Source organism: Sinohyriopsis cumingii, chromosome 2, assembly GCF_028554795.1.
Source record: "Sinohyriopsis cumingii isolate HCF-2022 chromosome 2, ASM2855479v2, whole genome shotgun sequence".
Lineage (NCBI taxonomy): Eukaryota > Metazoa > Mollusca > Bivalvia > Unionida > Unionidae > Sinohyriopsis > Sinohyriopsis cumingii.
The window spans coordinates 73,885,263-73,908,285 of NC_142962.1; the positions used below are offsets into that span (position 1 = coordinate 73,885,263).

At 34.8% G+C, this 23,023-nt stretch overlaps 1 protein-coding gene across 7 annotated transcripts in view; it reads right to left on the bottom strand.

Moving 5' to 3' along the window:
• The window catches only part of LOC149805180 (serine/threonine-protein phosphatase 2A 56 kDa regulatory subunit delta isoform-like), a 123,277-nt gene that overhangs the window by 94,034 nt on the left and 6,220 nt on the right, over window positions 1-23,023 (bottom strand). For all 7 annotated transcript variants that reach the window (XM_089948137.1, XM_089948111.1, XM_089948136.1 and 4 more), the window contains exons 3-4: window positions 21,869-22,037; window positions 1,787-1,986 (exon numbers count right to left, since the gene is read on the bottom strand). In XM_089948137.1, coding sequence (XP_089804263.1) covers window positions 1,787-1,986; window positions 21,869-22,037 — 369 coding nt within the window. The remainder of the gene's footprint in view (window positions 1-1,786; window positions 1,987-21,868; window positions 22,038-23,023) is intronic.

The following is a 23,023-nucleotide window of genomic DNA, read 5'->3' on the forward strand; positions in this document are numbered from 1 at the left end:
CTATCTGTCTGCACCTGTTTCAAGCATTCCAAGCAAGCAGCTGTTAAGTGGCACAAGCTAGATTTTTTCGGATCACCCTCGATTGTTACTTGGCGAGAAGGGATAAATGTTACTCTTGCTTAAACACAACGTACCTCAACTAGGCTTTCAGTATTAGCTGCTGCCAGCATAATTTGATGACTAACTTTAGTCTTAAAGCATGCATATTATTAATTTTAATTATTATCGGGCTATCATTATTAATATTTTTTAGTCTTTTATGGAAATCTAGTAATGGCGACCTGCATCACTGAACATAAGTTCAAAGACTAGCTTAATACATTTTCATTCATTTATATCTTGAATTGGCAAACCATAAGTTTTATCAGTGTTAGTTTTAAAGTTTTTCAAGTTTTATGTTTGTGTGATCGTTGTTTTCTATCAATAGCAATGTACTTTTTTCTGTTTCTTTTTGTACAGAAGTTCAAAGTCACTTGCTGCATAAACAACCTTGTTATTACTCACACGGCAAACTACCTGCTTGCATTGCACTAATAGGTTTTTGTTTCTGAACCCGTCATTGTTATAAAACAAATAATAATGAAATAATCGGTCTCATAATCAGTATCAGCAATTTTAATAATCGGCTATATGCGGTATTGGCATAATCTGCATAAAGTGACATGGGTACAGCTTTAATTATGGCTGTTAGAAGACTGGCATCAGTTTCATTTAAAACCAGTAAGATACCACAGCAAGGAATGGTGATGGCTCTAAAAAAACTTGCCACCAAACCAGTATTTTGTCGCCAATTCTGAAAAAATGTTTTCATAATACAGTTCTGCCCATTTATTTCAACATACTTGGGACCAAGGTAATACTAATACATAAACAACTGTCAAGGTAATATTTGGGATGGGGTGGTTGGCTGAAAACAAAATCAAATTTCACATACAAGTTAAATCTGTAAGGTGACCTGTTGTCAGCAAGTAGGATTGACAATGAGAGAAAATAAACAATGGAAATTTTGACTCCATAAAGATAAAACTGTCTGAAATACACTTTGTATATCGACAACAAACACTGATGTACTACGATCTATAATGTATTCAGTACTGTACATGTATATGAAAATTCCAGAATTTAAAAATAGATCACATGTTAGAAAATTCAGATTAGAAAAGATCACAAACCTCTGTAACAGCTTTATCGAAAGACAAGATCTCTTCCTCCTCCACCACCTTGGCTGACAGCTGGGAGGAGTTACCACCTCACCTTGTTCTGCATCAAACTCAAAGAGATTCTAAACTGACAGAGAGGACGTCATCATAATGCTATCACTCCTGGTTGACAGCACTATGTAACCCACTGTCTCTGATGTGGGGGAGACATGGAGTTAAGGGGGATCTTGACCCATATGTTCTCTCACGCAGTGAAGGGAATGTCCCTAGCGGCAGACTTGATAGGAGGGTGGGAGCAACTCTCAATCACCCCAGTGTGTTTACCTCCCCTCGTCCTGACCCAACTTTATAAGAGGAAGGTGTTGGTCAATGGACTGCATCATCCACCTCTCTACCATAGGACCAATGCCTTGAAGTCAATAGCAATGTAACACATTGCACTTTAACATTATTTATAAAGATACCACAGCTAGTACCCAAAAAGTGGCACCCATATCCTGCCATTCACAGGCAAGACAAAATTAAATGTTGGATAGATAAGACCAGATTGTATTTCAGTGCTTATTTGGAAAATTCATGAGAGGTAATTCAGCTGGTGATCCTGGATAAAAAAAGAGTGCACTTACCATGTGAATTGCCTCTGAATAAATTGCATCTGTAATAACTCCCCTGTTTTGTGTGACAAATTCAACCATCTCATTCAAAGCTGCCCTTTTCACTTCCTTCCATTTTAGATCACTGAGGGGATCTTGCACAAAATCGAAAAGCACACAACACTGCCGGAGTTTCTGAATAAACAGCTCTTCCCTTTCTGCTGGAGTGGCATCTGCAAAAAGAAATGCTGAGATACACAAGTGGTTACAAATGACTTTAGATACATGAAAATGCATGCAGTAATGAGAATGACAGCAGTTGTGCTTTAAGGAACCTGAACCGGTCACAATTACAAGTTCTGAATTCATATATTTTTATGGGTTTTAAGGTTTCACAAAAATATAACCTTTTTTCCTCATAAAAAAACCCACAACGGAGATAGCGTTTCACTTCTGGACTGCAAGTACCTCAGGTCTGACATTTATTTTTCATATTAGACAAGCATAAAACATAATAACACCCTTATTCTTTTATTCTTAACAATCACACCCAATATAACAACAGAATTCTTATCTATACTTATCAGCAAATTTGGCAATAAAAGTTATTCTTGAATTTCATTTCATGGTATAATCTATTATGGAAACATAATTGTCAATCAGTTTTGCTAATAGCTTATAAACAATGAAAACTTTTGTTAGTAACCTGGGATGCAAGAGGCAATCAGTTTGTTGACAGTAACTTGGCAGAAATTACCTTTTTAATGGGTAATGAAGAAAAATAATTCTCAAAATTCTATCAAAATACTTGTGAATATTTAATATACATTTCTAGGTATAAATTGTTTAATTAACTTGCAAATTATGCTGGAAATCTGGCAGAAAAATAATTACACCATCCTTACATTCATTAGATCTCTGAAAAAGGCAGAACAATGTGCTTCTCACACCTAAGGTTCAGGATAAATGTTGTTTTCAAACTCTTATTCTAAATTTAGGAAGGTCATAGAAGTACTCCAATCAGGTTTTTTGAATGAGCCTTTCAGACACCTGAAGGAGAATAACAATTTTATGTTCTAAATAGTTTGCACACAAACAAGTTATCTTTTAAAAACATCTGAACGGGAATAACAATTTTATATTTAAGTTATCTTTTAAAAATAAATTGATCAAAATTACAATACAAGTAGTTACGAACTGGGTACCATGAAAAATTATGTACCGGAAAGAAGCAAAACCACAAAGTTTAGTAAACTCGACAATTCATTCCTCTTCCTTACAAAGTGAAAATTTAAGAGACACAGCATTGTGAATTAGATCTCAAATAATTCTAAATGTCATATCACAAGTCCAAAAGTATAGAATCTTCCAGATGAATTCCAATAGTCTTTAACTGTTCTGTTGTAACAGTGATGCATTCCAAAATGTCTTGGAATTAACAATAATTTCAAAATGCGTCAATCTTAAGTCAATGAGCACTTAGTAATTCCAATGAATAATTTACATAAATAATTCCTGTAAAAATATATTTGAACTGTAAAAGGATTCCAGCAGACAGATTTTCACACAGATTTTCTGTTGACTATAAAATAAAGAATGTAAAGACTTTCCAAAAGAAAAACTTTGTCTAAATGTAAACAAGACTGACCTTGATCTCTTGCAACTTATCATGTTTACAACATACAATTATGGACAAAGGTTAGCTATGTAAACGTATTCTTTACAAATTAAAAAAGTAAATTATCATGAGGCAAAATAAAATAAAATATCACATCTCAAACAAACAAAATCACACCAAACCCAAATTGAAAAAGTTAGTACCTTAAAACAGATGAACTGCTATGTGTATGTGTTAATTGCTGGGTACACTTTCATTTAAACAATAATAAAAATGACATGATTCAGCTTACTCTATAGCAGACACTAAGGAAACTGCTGATATTCTAGAGACTGTTCATTAAAATGGAAAGCGCCGACATTGAAGCCTACCATCTAATTGCTACACTACTGATATAACAGACAAAGAAACATAAACATGGACTCTTCAAATATGAAAAATATTTATGGATTTGAGAAATTGCATACAATTCAAGAAAAGAACTAATGCTCTCCTTACAATTTTATATATATGATGTATTAGAAAAAAAACAACCTACCTTACCCTTATTTTAAAACCAATACGACAGGAAACAAACATCTTTTCTGGAGACCCAAGATGCACAACTCTTCCATTTTCATTTAATTGACAAAACTTCAATTTGTATTAAATATTACTACAATATTTGCCATCAGAATCTGATTCATGCTCAAAACTTCCTGTTTTCTTATAATATGAACAGAATTGACAGTATAGGAAAAAAATGCACATTTTAATTTCAGTGCCCTTAATATGCGATTAATTTATGTTACGAATTCATATGAACTTTGAAGCCAACTCTCAAAATCAAATTCATAAAATCTATTGATTTGACATCAGGTTTGAATGAACACTTCCTAGATGTCATTCTTAGATCAGAGAAAAGGTGACAAACAAAATTGATTTTGATAGGATCATAATGATGAACTATAATATTGCTTTTTAAAATATATATACCATATAACTGACCAACCATAATTTCACTAAACATTTCATTTGAAGAAAACTTTAAAAACAGAACAAACAGATCTTTATTTTCATTATTTTGATCAAGGTCACATTTAAACTTATGTCAAATTACACAGGTTGCATAAATACTAGAACAGAAACAAGTAAAAGTGTAACCTGAATAAAACATATTAACATCTTCTATTTATATCCAATTAAACACAACAGACTCTATTTCCATATATTGTTTTTTCTACACTTAAAAACATGCATGTCACTTTGATCATGTACTGAAAACTTGCTTGTGTATTAGCTCAGGCCCCTTCCCACAGGATAAGCAATATGAAACCCTCCCAAACCACTGCCCTGAACCTAGGAAGAAAGAATGGTTAAGATTCTTGTTGCTATACACATACATGTGAATCTGCTTTTATTTATGCACACATCAATGTCTTGGGTAGCACAATATCACTCCTCTACTACCAGTATACAGGTGAGCTATAAATCATATTTGATTCAAAACAACTACTTCTTACTGTCAAGTGGGGACAGTGATGTACTTTCATGCCCTAGTCATCACAGCTATATTTTTCATCCTCAGTTGTATACAACAGCTGGATATGTTTATTACATTATCACATGTTCCAACCTATCCCTACATGTCAATTGTAAAACTATCTAAATGAAGCAAGTCCCACATGCCCAATACCTTGCAATGAACAAATTTTGACCAAAATTCTCTTTAAAAAAAAAACGATCTTGTGAACCAATCCCACTATCAGGTTATACAAGATTTGTTTAATTTTTTTAACACAATAGATATATCACATGGACTCATAAACATGCACACCAATATGAGCAATATTGGTGTGTACAAGAATGCACATGTAACAATTTGATTCTGCACTGAGCTGCAAGTGACACCTTAGCCAGCCAAAACTGATGTCAAAACAAGCTTGCATTCCCCACTGACCACAATACAATACTTTAATATTGCAGGGGTATGTTTCTTTCTCTCTTCAGCCAATATTTATGCTTTCTTGTACAAGTCACATTAACATAACAAAATGTCCAAGTGAACCTCTGCTCAACAATCTGACATGTGCCTGATGGCTGAATGCAAGAGTAGTTTTTGCCTACAAAATCTGGGTCAAATTCTGATATGCTGTTGTATGTAAGATGTTATGAAGGAAAAAAAATTATTTTTTATATTTAGTAACTCCAGTCATACGACAGATTAATCTCATCTGCACAAACTTCAAAGCTATTCATGCCAGAAAGCTTTGTTTAAAATTTGGTCAAATACAGTTTTAGGACATTTAAAGGATTTTCCATTTTTTTGTAGCAATAGCCATATTTGATAGAGAATAAATACAATTTTGTAGAAATTGGACAAATTTCACTCAGCTGTTTCTGACATTTTTAATTTGTTTTTCTATTTATAGTAATGGCAGCAATATCTGATGGTAGATCAGCATCATATATAAGAATCTGAACAACCTTCAGACAAATATTTTTCTGTCAAATTTGGTCAAATTCTGTTCTGTAGTCTTGGAGAAGGAATCATTCAAAGGCTTTTCTGTCTTTAGAAATGGCAAGGAAATGCCATGTACACTATCATATTTGATCCTTATCTTGCTGATACACCACTCCCTCAATAACATGTGCCCTGATAACTCGCGAACCCACTTATAACACGGGTCAGACGTGGATCCCATTTTTTAAACTAGAAAATACCACAAAAATTGATCCCTATTTGTTGAACTAGAAGAAAATCGCGATCAACATTGGTAATGGAAACTTTGATGCATCGCTCGTTTTATCGTCGAAAATGGTAGATAAGACCCGGAAATTTTAATCAACACTAAAAATTATCAAATTTAAAAATAGGTCATACAATTGTTTACATTTTCTTTCTCAACGACATTCCTAGTACACCGCAATTAAAGATATGTAAGGAAATTTCAATCAATGAAAATGTCACTCATGCCGAGTGGAGGTAGTACTTTAATAAAATAAATAGAAATTAAATTTCAAAAATGTATCAACTGAAATTTGTGTTCGAGTTCTATCTTTTACTTCCTGTTTAAGTGTAATCATCATAAATCCAATGTGTCCTCTTGTAAAATGCGTCTATCCACCGTAACTGCTATGTCCGCAAGAGTTTCTCCGAGAACCTAATGAGTGCCAACAGTGTTTTGATAACTGACTTCTGGAAGTATCTGTTGTATTGTTGCACTGAATTAAAAGCTGACCTCCTTTGTATTATCACGTTAATTATGTCTTTTGAATAAAAAAAAAGGAGGTGGAATAAAAGAAAAGTTAAAAGGTACGAAAATCCTACAAACTTAAAATCTAGCAGCCCCGGTCATATGTCGGGTGAACTCATTTCATTTGATCAATTGAACACTCTTTAATGTAATCGTGTGTAACATAAACTACCTTATATCAACCGACTCTTTCATAATTGTGATCAAAGATCACAAGGCAGCCAAGTGAAACGAATACTTGGTAAAATAAAGAGTTTGATTTCACAGATACAGACCATTGTGGACAAGCAAGTTTCAGAGAATTCTTGAACTGGCACTTCATCTCAAGGATGATAAGAAATTTCATTATTAATTCCAATGAAATAATTCACGATATCAATATTGTACTAACTAAGCAATACAAAAATTGAGCTTCAACATGGACGATTGTCTCACGAAATAAATGTTGCGTGTTTTTGAAAAAAAGGAGTCTTGTTTGGTGGTGTATCAACAGTTAGTGTAGTTCCCTGCTCTATGGACTCCTGATTTGTCAGGATAATGTTAAACACCACTACGGGAACCAGACTCATAAAGAAAACAAAACTGCAGTGACGTAATACACAGATTATTTCAGTTGGAATGATCTATCATATGTTTGACATTTTAAAAAGAAATGTTATTTAAACAGAATAATGAACAACTTCATTAGAAAAAGCACATTATTAAAATGCCCACACACAAAAGTTTACGCCTTGGCCTGACTAATATATGCGAGAAAGCTTGCTTCTTGTGGGATGATGGTTCTTCCTCTGCTAAATATACTGCACACCACGTATAGCCTTTCATGTGCTGGTATGTGGCATTAAAACCCACAAAACAAACAAACATCAAGTTGGTTATGCACATAAACTTTACACCAAATATTGTCCAATCATACTATTAAATATAGCCAAGGCCAGGTATCACTCTATTCCATTAAAAAGCGTGCTCATGGTCATACAAATAACTTTATAAGGAAATTAATATACATCAACAGCTACATGTGTATTATTTATGACTCCAGTGTCATGTTTTGGTCTGCATTGTTCATATTTCTTTTCCTTCTTGATTTTATCTTAAATGATAGCTGTAGACTGAATACAGCTAACTGATAATTGTACATAGTAGTACAGACAAATACTTCAGCCAATGAATGGATCACTTGACAAGGAAGCAAAAGTCACAACCCCACTTATTGTAACCAGTTTCTCCATGAACTTCGCATTCAGTGATTGAAAAATGACCTTCAATGACGCTCATCTTAAAGAACAAAGACTGCACAAAACTAGATAAGCCAGTGCTCGAAAGAAGACTATTTTGACATGGGCCTTGGGCTGTTGACTTAAATAAACACAAGCCCTGACTGAATGGTCCTGGTGTTCATCACTACACTCACTAGGGACTGGATGGTCCTGGTGTTCAAACTGCTCTGCTGGATTCTCAGTGAATCTTGGTCAGAACTGAGTTGATGTATGTGGATGTGTTATTTGCAGTTCATGCAAAGAATTAATAGCCTCAACCAACCGTATCTTTTTTTTGCTGGCATGCTTCACAGTGTAAAACACTGTCAACCAAGAGTTCTGAAATTTAGTTTTGTTGGGCTTCATTGATAACTAATTGCTTCCTAAATCGGCTTCAAAAATGAATTATAATTATATAATTATAACACTACTCTGACAATGAAATGATCATGCTTTGCAATCTATATACGCAGTAAAATCTGACTTCAAAGAAACATAGTCACTGTTCATGAACTTGTCAAAAATATTAAACATATTGCTTAAACATTTTCATTCAAAGCAATATGTAATAACCTTTGTTCTTGTACATATATCTTGTTGATTACCTATAACAGGCCCATCAACTGCAGCCTTCAAAACAATTCTCACTAGCTACTGTCAGGCAGTTAAGTAATATGTTAAATGGTGGTTTATACCGGTCCTCTTTCCCATTAATTGCGGCTATTTAAACTACCCAAAGGACAGTTTTACATCATTTCTAGTCATGACTGTTTACTATTTATACATGCTACATGTAACAAGGATATACATAAAACGGTGTTGCTTTTCTTTCTCCCCCCCACACTTTTTTTGGTTGAAGATTACTGAAAATTTTGTTTTCTTGAAACACAATCGTGTCAGAGGTATTTGAGGGTACAGAATCCCATTTTTAGCATGACATGCCATGCTTTAATTTCAGAGACGACAGTGGTGATCATATTTAGATTCTGGCATGTTATGGTAGGTATGTCAACATCTTGAAAAAACATTTACACATTTCATCAGCAGGATCCAAGTTTCGTCCAACAAGCTAAACGGGCACCTCACTTAGAATACAAGATGGGCCTGATCTAAAATTTGAGGGGCCCCGGGCATCTGATTTTTTTTTAGCACTGTAAGCATTTTAAAAACCTTAACAAACTATCCAAACAGAATAGTAGCCTTGTTTGATGCAAAATCAATTTGGCTTCTGTGTCAACATGTATTTTTTTCATGTTACTAGTTATGGAGGAAACAATCATGGAATATAATTTAAGAGGAATATGATTAGACCATACATTTTAAGATCAAAAAGGATGCATAGATATTCTCTGTAAACCATGGTGTGTTGCTACTCAGGGATTGTGTCTAATATATGTGGCACAGAGACCACAAGCACCTTTCAACACGATCAACAACCATACCAATCTAAAGCCATCGCTTAGGTCTGCTCACAGTAATATATTGTTAAAATCTCTTTCAACAAAAATGTTTGTCGTCCATTGCAAGAGAAGACATAACAGATGTACTATTTATAAATTGATCCAAACATGTGGTTTTCAAAGTATTTGAGTGGTGCTCTGACAATGACAAAGATTTCACCATTCTGTAAAGGGTAAGCCAAATAACAGTGACAGGTAATATATTACAGATATTCAAGGGCAAATTTAAACTGGATGTGATTACTTTGATATTAATTCAAATAGTCAAAATACAGTAGCAAAATTCTTAACAGGTACCAAAAACTCTCTTCTTCAAGATGCTGATGTGAATGCTATTTATATTGCAAAAATGGTGACTCACTTGTGGTTGCATGTGCAATAGAAGCCAATTAAGTTAAAGCAGTTTTGATTAATAATGTCCATGAGGCCCCCACCCCCCATGATGTATTTCAAGTTGGCCAATCTTCCCTTTTCTCGCTGCAGACTCTAGCCCTTTTCTCCACCATGTTGAATTTTAAAACCATTGCACTAGGAAAGATTTATTGGGCTGGGCCTGATGTACCTTTCTCCTCACCTCTGTTTACCATGTTGCTCTGATAAAACTGGTGAAACTAAATGGCAGAAATAGTTTAGGGTGTAATAAGGACTTTCTGAATTTAGCTCCCAGTCCATTTTTAGTCTGTTTTTATATAGATTCCATCTTTTTAAGGCTCTTAGTTTTTTAAGAAGCCATTGTTATCTGCATGGTTTGTTTTCTTAACTTTTACAATTTTCTTACTGCAATTAGTAAGTCTTGAATTCTAGTTTTGTTAAAAATGTATTTATGCATCTATGTTAATATTGTATGCACGTTTATCTGGTGTACACATCAGTATCTAATTACCCATGCAGTGTACGTATGTATTCTATGCATACATTATTGTTTACAGGTGTGCAATATTACTGACTTATTATATGCTCATTTTTTTCTGTTAACTTTGCACTATCAGAATCGTTCAGTATTTTACGATACTGAACTTGCGTGCAATTGATATTGAACTCATGTGAATAAAAGAACTACAGTCAAACCCACTTATCTCGACCTCGGTTATCTCGACAACCCGCTTATGTCGAGCGTTTTGGTCCGGTCCCGAAAAAATTCTTCTTTGTTATGCTATTTTTTACCCGCTTATCTCGACCTCTGTTAAGTCGATAACCCGGTTATGTTGGGCATAAGTTTCGGTCCGAAGTAACATGTGGACCCGCTTAATTCGACGAAATGCAACTTTTTAACGTCAATCTCACAGAAATTGTACAAGAAATAGTCAGCAAAAGCGATCGATTTTCAGGCACAATTTTGGTCCGGATTGTATCTGCTTCGTTGTCACCGATTGGATTATTTCCTCATCAGTAAGTTCACCATAGGCATTGGCATCATCATCCACGTGAACATAATTAGAAAATTCATCCCGAGCAATGCCTATGGAGTCCGCAATCTCATCAGCCATCGCTTCAAGACCTATTTCTGATTGAGGCTCTTTAATTTCTTGTGCAATTAAACACTGCTGGTGAAATTCTTCATCAGAAATTTCCAGAAAAATACAATGGAACCAGCAGTTTTGAATGGTTTTCGGCGATACACTGTTCCAAGCTGCACGGGCATACATGATGGCGTCTAGCAGAGTTGGTTTATAGGATCGCTTTTCCTCAACTGCAAGCAAATAATTGCAAACTAAAGCTTTCCGATAATGGATTTTAAAAGCCTGAATTATTCCTTGGTCGAGTGGCTGAAGCTTACTGGTAGCATTGGGAGGAAGAAAATACACTGTGATTGCTTGTAACCCTTCTACACGTGGGTGAGCACGGCAGTTGTCTATTATCAATGCGATCTTTCGTTTTTCAAACTGTAAGTGGCGATCTAACTTGCGTAACCAGCTGGTAAAGATATCACCTGTCATCCAGCTATTTGACTGGCTTTTATAGTCAACGGGGAGAGAAGACCTATTCAGGTTTTTGAAGCATCTTGGATTTTCTGATTTTCCTATTATTAATGGCTTGATCTTGTCACTTCCATCCATATTTCCGGCCAAAAGCAAAGTTACTCTCTCTTTGGATTTTTTTCCTCCATGGCATTTGTTTCCTTTGAAATCCATCGTCTTGTTAGGCAGACATTGCCAAAATAGCCCCGTTTCATCAGCATTGTATATATCGCATGGCTTGAACTTGTCTAAGATTTTTGGCAAAACTTCTTTATGCCATTCCTTAACAGCCACATCTGAAACAGATGCACTCTCTCCACACACGGTTTTGAAACATATATTATTGCGCTGTTTGAAACGATCTAACCAGCCATGTGATGCTTTCCATGTTTCGTGTCCCAAGTCTTTTGCAAATTTCTCAGCCTGTTGCTGGATACGAGGGCCGTCTACTGGGATATTTTCGGCACGGACGTTTTTAAACCATTTTAGTGTTGCCTCGTCGACATCATCGAACTTTGCGGAACGCATTTTCTTTCTATCGGGACCAAATTGCCCAAGTTCATAAGTAGTTTTGATTTTATCAGCATTTTTCTTCCAGCCTGAAATAGTGTTTGATGGAATGTTGTACTTGTTTGCCAAATCAGCACACTTTTCGCCTTTTTCAAGTTGTAGCAAAATTTCATACTTCAGTTCAATGATTTGGTTTGAAAGCTTTCTCTTTTGGAACATTTTTTTCTCTCTCATGAAACAGCATATACTGTACATGTACTTGTCAACAGAAAATAAACAGAACAGATATATTTCTAGGCAGAATATCACCCTATATATATGCTCATATATATGCACGCGAATGGATAATCTCAGGCACTTGGCTTCTATACAATGGCAGTCGAGGCCCCATAATTTAGTTCTCATGCTTGAGGTCTTCTTAATTTTGTTTTGTTTTCTTATTTGTAATATATCTTATTTAGGTCTGGCAGAAAAATTGGCTTCCATTGTTTTAATTTATTTTCAAAATTCCTGTGAATACCAGTAAAGGGGAACCCAAGTCGGCAAAAAGAAAAACAGAAAAGAAAATAAGAATCGGCACACTTGAAAGAATCAAAAGTCAGTTTCCAGTTTCCGGTTTGCTTTGCAATAAAATAACCTTTGTATTTGATATCCTGCCGGTAAGTTCAAAGAATTAGTTTACTGCTCGCTACCGGATGTGTTTATTCACCACCCGCTCATCTATTTATTTGCCATCTGGAATCATAATTGATACAAACTCGCATTGATGCCTGCGGGGTAAGTAGTCTACTCAACATTAACTTGCTTTAATAAATACTCTTTGTAACCTATGCTAGCGAAAGGAGTGTCATTTGCACTCACAGTCAATGTACATGTACATGTACATGCATTTTCAAAAACATTTATTGATCTTTATCTGCGAGATACTGTCATATATTAACCTGGATATAATACAATGTTGGTTATTTTGCACCTAACACCGCGTTATGCATGAATGGCGGGTGCCTGAAAGCAATCGGTGGATGTTTCTCTCTCACTCTCTCGTTTGTGATTTTCTGTGATCCATTTTTCAATCTGATAACATATTCAAACCTCTGAGTACAACCAAACATGATTTGTTTTTCAATATTCACATCAATTATAAAAATGCGTCGTGTGTTATCTGACATAAGTGATGCACACTACAGTAATGGATGCATACGCTACATGTGATATAAAGAGTTCATAGATATATTTTTTCTTTAATAAATTACTTATGATGATAAAAAAGGAATAAATGATAACAACACCAGGTTAGTTCATTTCATTTTATTATCAATTAAGCGTTTTGTTTATTTTATTGTAACATGCAGTGGGAGGGGATTCAAGTAAACACCAGCAAGAGACAGGAGTAATGCTCAAGGACATTTTTAAAATTACCGGTTTTTATGAACCCGGATATCTCGGGACCCGGTTATGTCGACGATTTTTTTACACCCCCGACGTAATCGAGATAACCGGGTTTGACTGTACTTTCTATTGTAAACAAACAATGGACGCAGATGCCAGCACTTTTGATTAACTTTTTTTGTCTGTGGATATAGTTAACCAACTGAATGAACTAAAGCAGATGTTTCGTGGACTGCCACATACCAGCTGCTTTGGCACATTCCGTGTTAGCTTTTTTGATACAAATGTTTTGAATTTAGGCAAGCTATAGATGCCAGACAGAGTCCTTACATATAACATCCAAGTAACAAAGCATAAACTGTCTTCTTTAGCTGGTAATAAGAATGGCAAAAAATATACTTAGTTTTACATCCTGAATTTTCTCAAAATGTACTTTCTTAGTTCTGTAAATCCAAATTACATGAGCCATGTCATGGGTTCTCAAGCTTGATTATGCACTTTGAAACTACTGTAATTTCGACTATATTCCAAGTGCAATTACATCCTCCTTACTGCACTCAAAATAACATAAACATTATATTCCATAGTGTCTTTTTGATCATTGCAATTAAGTCTTCATATTTTTCCCACATTATGATTTCAAACATTCAATGGCAGAACAGAGAAACACTTGCAGATCTCACCAATACGCTGCTGTCACTGCTGAAATCTTATGTACTTCATGTAGAATTGGCACATAAATCCAGCCCATAATCACGAAATCTTGTAGAAACGACAAAATCTATTCATGCCAGATCAAATGGAAAAGTTCTTGTCAATTTTAAGTAGACCAAAACGCCATTTTCTTTCGAAAGTTATGTTTAGCGTGCGACCAAGTTAAAATTTATCTGGGCAGTTACGTGCGCATTAACACTGTTGTTGTGTAATGATGAATCTGCACTTGTGCATTTAGTTTGGAATATGGCATGCATTCATTTACTTTGTTTTATGTAGTGTATTTTTATTTACATAATTAAGCCTTAGGTAGAATAAAAAAAATGAACATATAAAAAAAGGTTACTGCATTTGTATGGGAAAATATGAACTTTGTTTTGTCAGATGGATATACTGCACTCCCAAGCTCATGCAGTATTTCCATCCAAAAAACTCATTCATATTTTTTCATACAAATGCAGTAACCTATAATTATTATATGCTCATTTTTTCCTGTTATCTTTACATTGTCAGAATCGTTCAATATTCCCCGATTCTGAATGCGCGCAACAATACACATATAGCATTCATGTGAATAAAGGAACTACTTTCTAGTGCAAACAAACAATGACGCAGACGCACTTCTGATTTGTAAACAAATCATATACACGTGCGTAAGAGGCTCTTTACGTTGTGGTTGTTTAAATTTGTTTCTGAATGCACTAAAACATGTTTCGTGGACTGCAATAAAACCAAGCTGTATTGGCACATTCCATGTTGATACAATGTTACGGATTTAGGCTGGCTACATTATATAAAAGAGGAAGATTGTGTCCTTACAAATAACATACAAGTGACAAGGCGTATACTGTCTTCTTTATCTGGTGATAAGAATGGCAAAATAAAATATACTTTCAGTTTTACATCCTGAATTTCCTCAAAATGTTTTTTCTTAATTCTGCAAATCCGAATTACATGAGCCATGTCATAGGTTTTCAATCTGGATTACACATTTCGAAATTGTGCTGTAATTTCGATAAGTGCAATTGCATCCTCCTTACTGCACTCAAAATGAAATAAGCATCAAATTCCATAGCGTCCTTTTGATAGTTGCAATTGAAAGACTTTTTTCCCATGTTATGATTTCAAACATTCAATGACAGAAACAGAAACACATTTGCAGACGTAAACACGCTTCTCCCGCGCCACTTCAATCCGATGTATTTCATGTATAATTTGACAGATGAATCCAGTCCAAAATCACAAACTTTCATCGAATCGAAACAAAATACCAAAATATATTCATTCCAGATCAAAGGGAAAAGTTGTTGCAATGCGCATTCATTCACAATATGACTGCAAATTTCAATTTTAACTAGACACACCATTTTCTTTCGAAAGTTATGTCAAGCGTGCAACTAAGTTCAAATTTATCTGGGCGGAGTTATGTGCGCATTAATAATGATGTCATTGTGTAATGACAAATCTGCGCTTGTGTATTTAGTTTGGAATACGGCATTCATTCATTTACATTGTTTCTTGTAGTGTATTTTGTTTATATAATAAAACCTTTGGTAGAATAAAAAAATGAGCATATAATAAAAAGGTTACTGCATTTGTATGTGAAAATATGAACTCGTTTTGTCGGAAGGATATACTGCACTCACAAGTTCATGCAGTATTCCATCCAAAAACTCATTCATATTTTCCCATACAAATGCAGTAACCTATAAATACCACTACTTTTTCCAGTGGTACATACCATGATATTTATTCACTGTACCAGTATTTTGGTAGTTTGGAGTAAGCTTGTTATGAATTTAATGATAATGATAATGTTTTTACAAAATGGTTGTATTTGTCACAAATTAATTGTGACTATTACAAATACATGTTATATTTATGAACTTTGAAATCACATGTAAGGCACTTGACACGAATGTGATTAAGACAGCCAAAAAGTGTGTTGTGCAAGATATTCAGCTTATTCAAATTACAGACAAATTTCGGCGTACAAATAGGAGAAAAATGTAACTTTTTAAAGTGATTTGTTAGTGTATGGTTATGTGTTAACCCTTTACCTCATAGAGTGTATGGCTTTTTAGCCTTCAGATACACATGTAGCAAAGTTACCCAGTGCAGTGCATGATAAATAGAACACCTGTTACCTATTCGACTCCATACACATAGGCCTGCCTGTTAACTATTAAGCAGTGTAGTGTATGTTACGTTTAACAACAATTTTAACCATTTTATATTTTTGGTACAGATTACATATGAAAAATTTAAGAGTAAAGTCCAATCATTATAGCTGGGTAATTATTTTTCACGTAAGAATTTTTAATGTGCTTTAAAATCTTGAGAGAACTTGTTTACCGTCAAGTCAGTAAAGCAGTGTGACCAACTGTAGCTGCCATTTCTCATACTCGAAATATACAAGTTCTTTGTCTGCATCTACATCACTAAGTTATTTGAATTTGATAATTTATAAAAACTAATTGCTACATACATCAACATTAGAGCCTTTACCGAAGTTGTTGAAGCTTTCATAGTTGTGATTCTAGTTGTGAAAAGTACTGAACGAAATCTGCGACCTCCATTTTGGAGAGTGGAGAATACGACCCAATTACTATAAATAGCAGATTTCGACCAGAGCATAAACAGCGACCACGTGATCTGACATAATGGTCATTCACAGCAATGAATGAGGTATCTAATACGGGGTTTTCCCAGAAGGTGACACTATGAAAACCTGCTAAAAATGGCAGATGTTTACAGCAGGCATCAAAGGGAACTTCCATGCAAATGGAGTAGAGGTGTCTAAAGGCACTTCCATGCGAATGGAATAGAGGCATCCAAAGGCGCTTGCATGAGGTAAAGGGTTAAGTAGATATATTCTTTTTTAAGATCAAGAATAATGCTAAGATTTTCAGGACAGCAGTTTCATGTTTAAGCAACTTGTTTAGTCTGATAAATATTTTTTCACTTGCCAAATCAATGTGTTACTTACCCTCTCTGATAAATGTGTTAAATGTGTTTTAGCATCCCGTTCAAAGTTTTCCTTATACTACACTGACATCATACCAGGTAAATGATTAGTTTCAGTATCTATGCTTCCTATTTTTATCAACAAGCCTTCTAATGCCTATAAGCAGAGCTGCCAACCCTCTAGACTCGCAATTAGTGAGAAATTATACCATGACAATAGCTCCATCCACTCTGATGAACATACTATTTACACTGATTACAAGTACATATTTATTTACAGCCAAATTTACTGATATACACAAACTTTGCACTATTTGTCATGATATGATACTGTGACACTATTTAACCTCCTCAACTAGGCTATGGTAAATTTGTTTTCAAAACAGTTCAGGCTTCTTGCCTGCTGGTTAATCTTTGTGACTAAAATTGCTGCAAATTTGCAGCACCAAAGGAGGCACTAAAGTTTGCTTTAGTTTTCCTTACAAAAGATAACTCTTATTACTGTCACTGTTGCTGATCTCCAACTGAGAAAGGCAGGTTAAATTCAACAAGAATACTCACAAACAATGCTTCAGCACTGTTAGCTTGCAGGACTTAAGTAGGTGGCTTAAAGTACTCCCGAGCTGAAATATGCTAGGGGTGCTCTTAATTTTGTCAATATCTATATGCTGTTTACTAGCAGGGTCCTTTTTCAAATCCTTCTGCCATATGCCACAGGGGCTCGTATCGTTGCTTACAATTTATGTCATACATGTACTATATAATAATATTATTATATAGTGCAAGTGTCAGAGGTAAGTCGTAGGCCTACTGCACAAAAAGCTTAATTATATCGAAGTTTCATGGCTGAATGCAAGGCAAATTTTTGGTGTACTCCAATCATTGCTTTACTTTTAGTGGAATACTTTTTCCTTGGAGGTGAAAACATTGTATGTGTAATGTAGCTTAATTAAGAAATGGTATTAATCCAGAAGATGAAATATCAAATGGTTACTGGTTAGTGGTGTCGGCGCATGCGCAGAAAAATAATTAAAGCAAAATATGCTATATGCTAATCAATCAATGTTTCAAACATTTCTTCACTTGAAAAAGATGTATTCAATTAGTGTCTGTTTAAAAAAAAATCAAAGTTGCTACGAGTATAACATGTGCCATTTAAAAAAGATCAGTTGGGCCCCAGTTTTCTTCACAAGTATTTGTAAAACTTCTGTTCGAAATATAGATTATATACTTTACATTGCTTGCTACTGGGTAAACGGTAACAACTGAAATTAGTTCTACTAAGATCGCGACCAATACAGGACATCAGTGACAACCGCTGCTATCCTGACATGCACTTAACGGGATAAAAGTTATTTTATTCCTATTTAAGCCAACTGAGGCCTCGGGAATTTGTGACTTTTTGCATGCGGCATGAATCTGTTAATCACTATTTTAGAGTCGTGAAATTCCTGCAAAAAATTGCAACGGTTGGCAGTTCTGCAATATGTGTAATGTTTATCATTTTCCTTTAGTTTTTAGAAAACGATAAATACATCAATTAACATAAACAAGGTATTCATATTTTGGAAATGTGATATAAACTAGGCTCTTGTATATTAATATTACTGCTGCATGTTTGAACTGTTACAACAGTAACCAAGCTATCTGGTATAATGTCAACAAATTTAATGTTAAACCAAAATAATTTTATATTTGAAATATTTAAGACTATTTCTGTGCATTCAAGAAAAATAAATAGCAAACCCAAAAAGACCGTAATGATATCCTCAAATGCTAGCATAAATGATGGCTTCTTATTTGCATCTAATGCAGCCAGTAATAATTTATGAGCCACGCAGTGTGTAGCTATGATACATCCACCTTTAACTTTTGCACATCAGCCACTGATTCAAAATTTCCAGATGCTACATCAAAATTTGCACAGACAAGTGATGGATGGTATCCTAACTTTTCTGGATCTGGTTTCAAAGAATCTATTTTAATTCGAATACTTTCTTTCGGATCAACCTTGATTGTTGCATAATTACCATCTGCTGTGGCAGTAGCCAGTGAAATAATACCTGTCATTCTGGTTTATTGAGGAGTCTACAGGCAAAACATACCTTACATACACTGTCCCTTGTTCAACTACCTGATGTTGATTTTCTCCATAAAGGTAAATCCACATTTTAAACAAACTCATCCATATAAGCCCATACTGTTAATACTTAGTTCTAGCTATGGTTGAGAAAAGACAAATGTTTATCTGACAAAGATCCAGCTTAGACTAGTGACCAGCGTATTGCATTCTAAAGTTGCAGATTTCCAGTGATCTTTTACTCCACCAGTCTCTCACTATTGCTAAACTTTCAGCTGCATCAGTACACTCTTTTCGGATGATTTAACCCGTTATCTCATGCAAGCGTCTTTGGACGCCTCTACACCATTTGCATGGAAGCGCCTTTTGACGCATCTACTCAAGTTGCATGGAAGCGCTTTTTGACGTTGGCTGTAAAGATCAGCAATTTTTAGCTGGTTTTCATAGCGCCACCTTTGGGGAAAACCACCTATTAGATTCTAAATTCATTTCTGCGAATGACAATTACGTCAGATCACGTGGTCAATGTTTATGCACTGGTCGATATCTGCTATTTAAAGTAAATGGGTCATAATCTCCACTCTCTAAAATGGCGGTTGTGGAATTCATTCAGTACTTTCACGATTAGAATCACATCTATGAAAGATTCAATAACCAGGTAAAGTCTCTGATATTGATGTAGGCAGCAATTAGTTTTTATAAATTATCAAATTCATATGACTAAGTGATGTAGACGTAGACTAAAAACTTGTAAATTTCGAGTATGAGAAATGGCATCTACAGTTGGTCACGCGGCCTCACTGACATGATGGTGAACGAGATCTCTCAAGATTTTAAAGCGCATAAAAAATTCTTCCGTGATAAATAATTACACAGCTATAACAATAGGACTTTACTCTTAAATTTTTCCACATATAATATATGTGTATCAAAAATGTAAAATGGTTAAAACTGCTGTTAAATGTAACATACACTACATTACTTAACAGTTCACAGGCAGGCCTATGTAATGGGGTCGGCTAGGTAACAGGTGTTCTGTTTATAGTGCACTGCACTTTGTAACTATGCTCTATGAGGTAAAGGGTTAAGGATTAAAATGCACAATCTCTTAAATTTATAGGAAAAAAAAAGTATAAAATATTAAAAGATCCAATGGGCTATTGCTGCCAACGTGGGACAGGTCAGCAACTATACATAAACAGTCCCAGACCTTGCACCACGATAATTTTCTGGCCCTAAAAGTTGACAGCATTATAGGTTTTTTGTTGAAACACCATGTCATAATGATCATTCATTCAGGGCAGCCATAATTGATGTATTACAGGCAGCAGGGACGGCAAAAACAAGATTTACAAAATGGCCCTGTGACAGCCACATTGGACAGATTGGCACCATTTTCAATTGATCACAAGTCTTCTTGTGAAAACACCACATCAATAAGACTTTCTCCTGAAGCAGAGTTTGATAAGACAAGATTTAAGATGGCTGTCATGGTGGCTATACTGGTTGTCATATTTAATTGCCGATATGACCACCAGCCATTTAAAAGGATTAGCAATAGCTGTTTTCTAGTTGGCATCCATGGCAGTCATATTGGTTATCAGATTGCAATCATTTCCATTTAGGAACAACTTCAAAAGTCTTTTAGGGGGCGCTCACCAGTTATTATGAGCAAGTGATGTATGTAAGGTTTAGTTGTTTTCATTTAAAACATGCACAATGGAGAGAATGTTGGCAAACCTCTATGCTACATTAATGTAATGTGGATGATATTTCTTTGGATATTGTACTTTTGGAAACTGTACATGATTCAAGCAAACTGCTAAATAAAATGACTGCTCCCTTGTGCTAAAAAACCAGCCCAAATTAGTCTAAAGTATACTATCCATAGCAGCTATTAAAATAGGGAAACTGAATTTTGCCAGACTAGACAATACCAGCTTCTGAAAGTGCAAAGAATGATTTACCAAATATATAAATTGTATAAAAAAACGTTATCGGTTCTATTTTATACAATCTACCTCTGAAGTTCAGGAAGTGAAAATGACCAAGTGGAGCTAGCACTTTTTTGAAAGGTGAACATCTGGAGTAAGGCCAAGCTGTATACTTTAACCCATATTACACCCAACAATCATACACCAAAATAAAGAGAATTAAAGGTTCTTTGAATTATACCTAAGATGTACAAGGTCTTTTTTAAATAGCCAGTATAACCAGTGAGGAAAGCCGGGGAAATTCTTCTTTAAAATTCTAACCCTATGCAAAATAAGAAACTCTAGAGCACCACCTTAATGAAAGCCTTGTATTCATATGACTGAACAATAAGATTTTCAAGTTGGCCACTGTAGTGGCCATATTCGATGTCAAATCAGCACAACTCTCATTTAGGACCAAGTAGACACCATAAGAAGTCTAATTAAAATCCACATTAAACTGACCATGCATTCAGGAAAAGTAAGATTTTCAAGATGCTCGATGTCTAAGCAGCACCTTTTCATTCAGGACCTACCAAAACATGGGATGAAATGCAGGTGTAAAGTTTCAAAACAATCTTCCACATAGTTTAGGAGGAGTAGTGATAACAAACTTGTGCTAATGAATGGATGGATGGACAAGAGACAACAGACCATTAGCTCTTCTGGTACGTTGTCAGTAAAGCCCAAACAATTAAAAGGGATTTCTTTTGCACATATCATGGTATGGGCTATATTTCTGGTCAAGTGACTGGACTATAGATGATAAATCTGCCTGTATGCTGTAAGGCTCAGGTGATAATGAGCTCATCCACATATAAACAGATTCTTTAAAAGTGCATGGAAAACCATGAATGTCCGTCATTCCCATTCCATCTGTATATGGTGTTGTCCTCTACTGAAATATTTTTAAAAAAAAGTTTAGTGTACATGCACATGTTTTGCTTTTACCTTTCAAAAGAGGAAGCTTCTGAAGCTCTCTGTTTTTCGTAATATTGAAGCGAGACGAATTTTGCCTTTTGTCCTTCTTGACATGCGGAGATCCACTATTTAACTTAATTTTGTTAATTTGTGCTGGTGGCGGGTGTGACTCTGTGTTGGGGGAGGGCTTCTTTTTAACCTGTTAAAGAGAAGACTGACTTGAATATGTACAATTTCAAAATGTAGTGAACTAATGTACACAGCCTGTTAAGTCTTATATACAGAATTCTAAAATATCAGTAGACTACAAGCACAAGGCAGTAGAATTATCGCAAATAAATGTCACATCTTCAGCAGCCATCCTGGCTAGTAATGACTAACCTCTTCAATTTTAGGATTATCATATACACCAATCAGCTTATATATTTAATTTAAATCTGGCACAGTAAAACCTGTTATGAGAGACCGCTCCTTCCGCCAACAAATAACGGTCTCTCATAGCAGGTTTGTACAAAAAAGCAGTTTCCAAGGTCAAGTTTCAGAACAATTTAAAGAAATGTAACCACAGTTACTGAACATTCTATTCTTTATTATTAGTTCTTGCTAAAATATTGTATGATATTCATCTAAAAACAAAATTATATAGTAACAAAGATATACTTACATCTGAAGATCACATATACATACATTACTAAATGAAATCTTTTCTGATTTAATCCTTTTTCTTTTAACACCCTTAATTTGTTTTAAAAACATTTAAACCTTTATTTTGTGAGTGTTCTGCTTTTTTTCACTTCTTTCAGTTACAATAATTATTTGATCCAGCATAAAAATTTCTCTCTTTTTAGTTATAGGTACAGTACAACCCCACTATAAACAAATTTGGATAAACATGGTCGTGGTGTAGCTCCTGAAATTTCACATATTCATTTGCACATAAAAAAATATTTTTTGTTCGAAGTACATGAAATACGTAAGTCCCCCTCTTATAAGGCCACCCCTATTGTAGCAGGGAAGTGGCCTTTCTAGAGGGGGATGACAAATGCAAATAGTAAATACATATGAACAAAGTCACAAGTACATTTAATTCTAAAACAATTAATATTTTAATTAAAAATCACATGCATGTTGTGAAATAAATGTAAAACAAACTGTTTCATCATTTTCAAAAGAATGTTATGAATA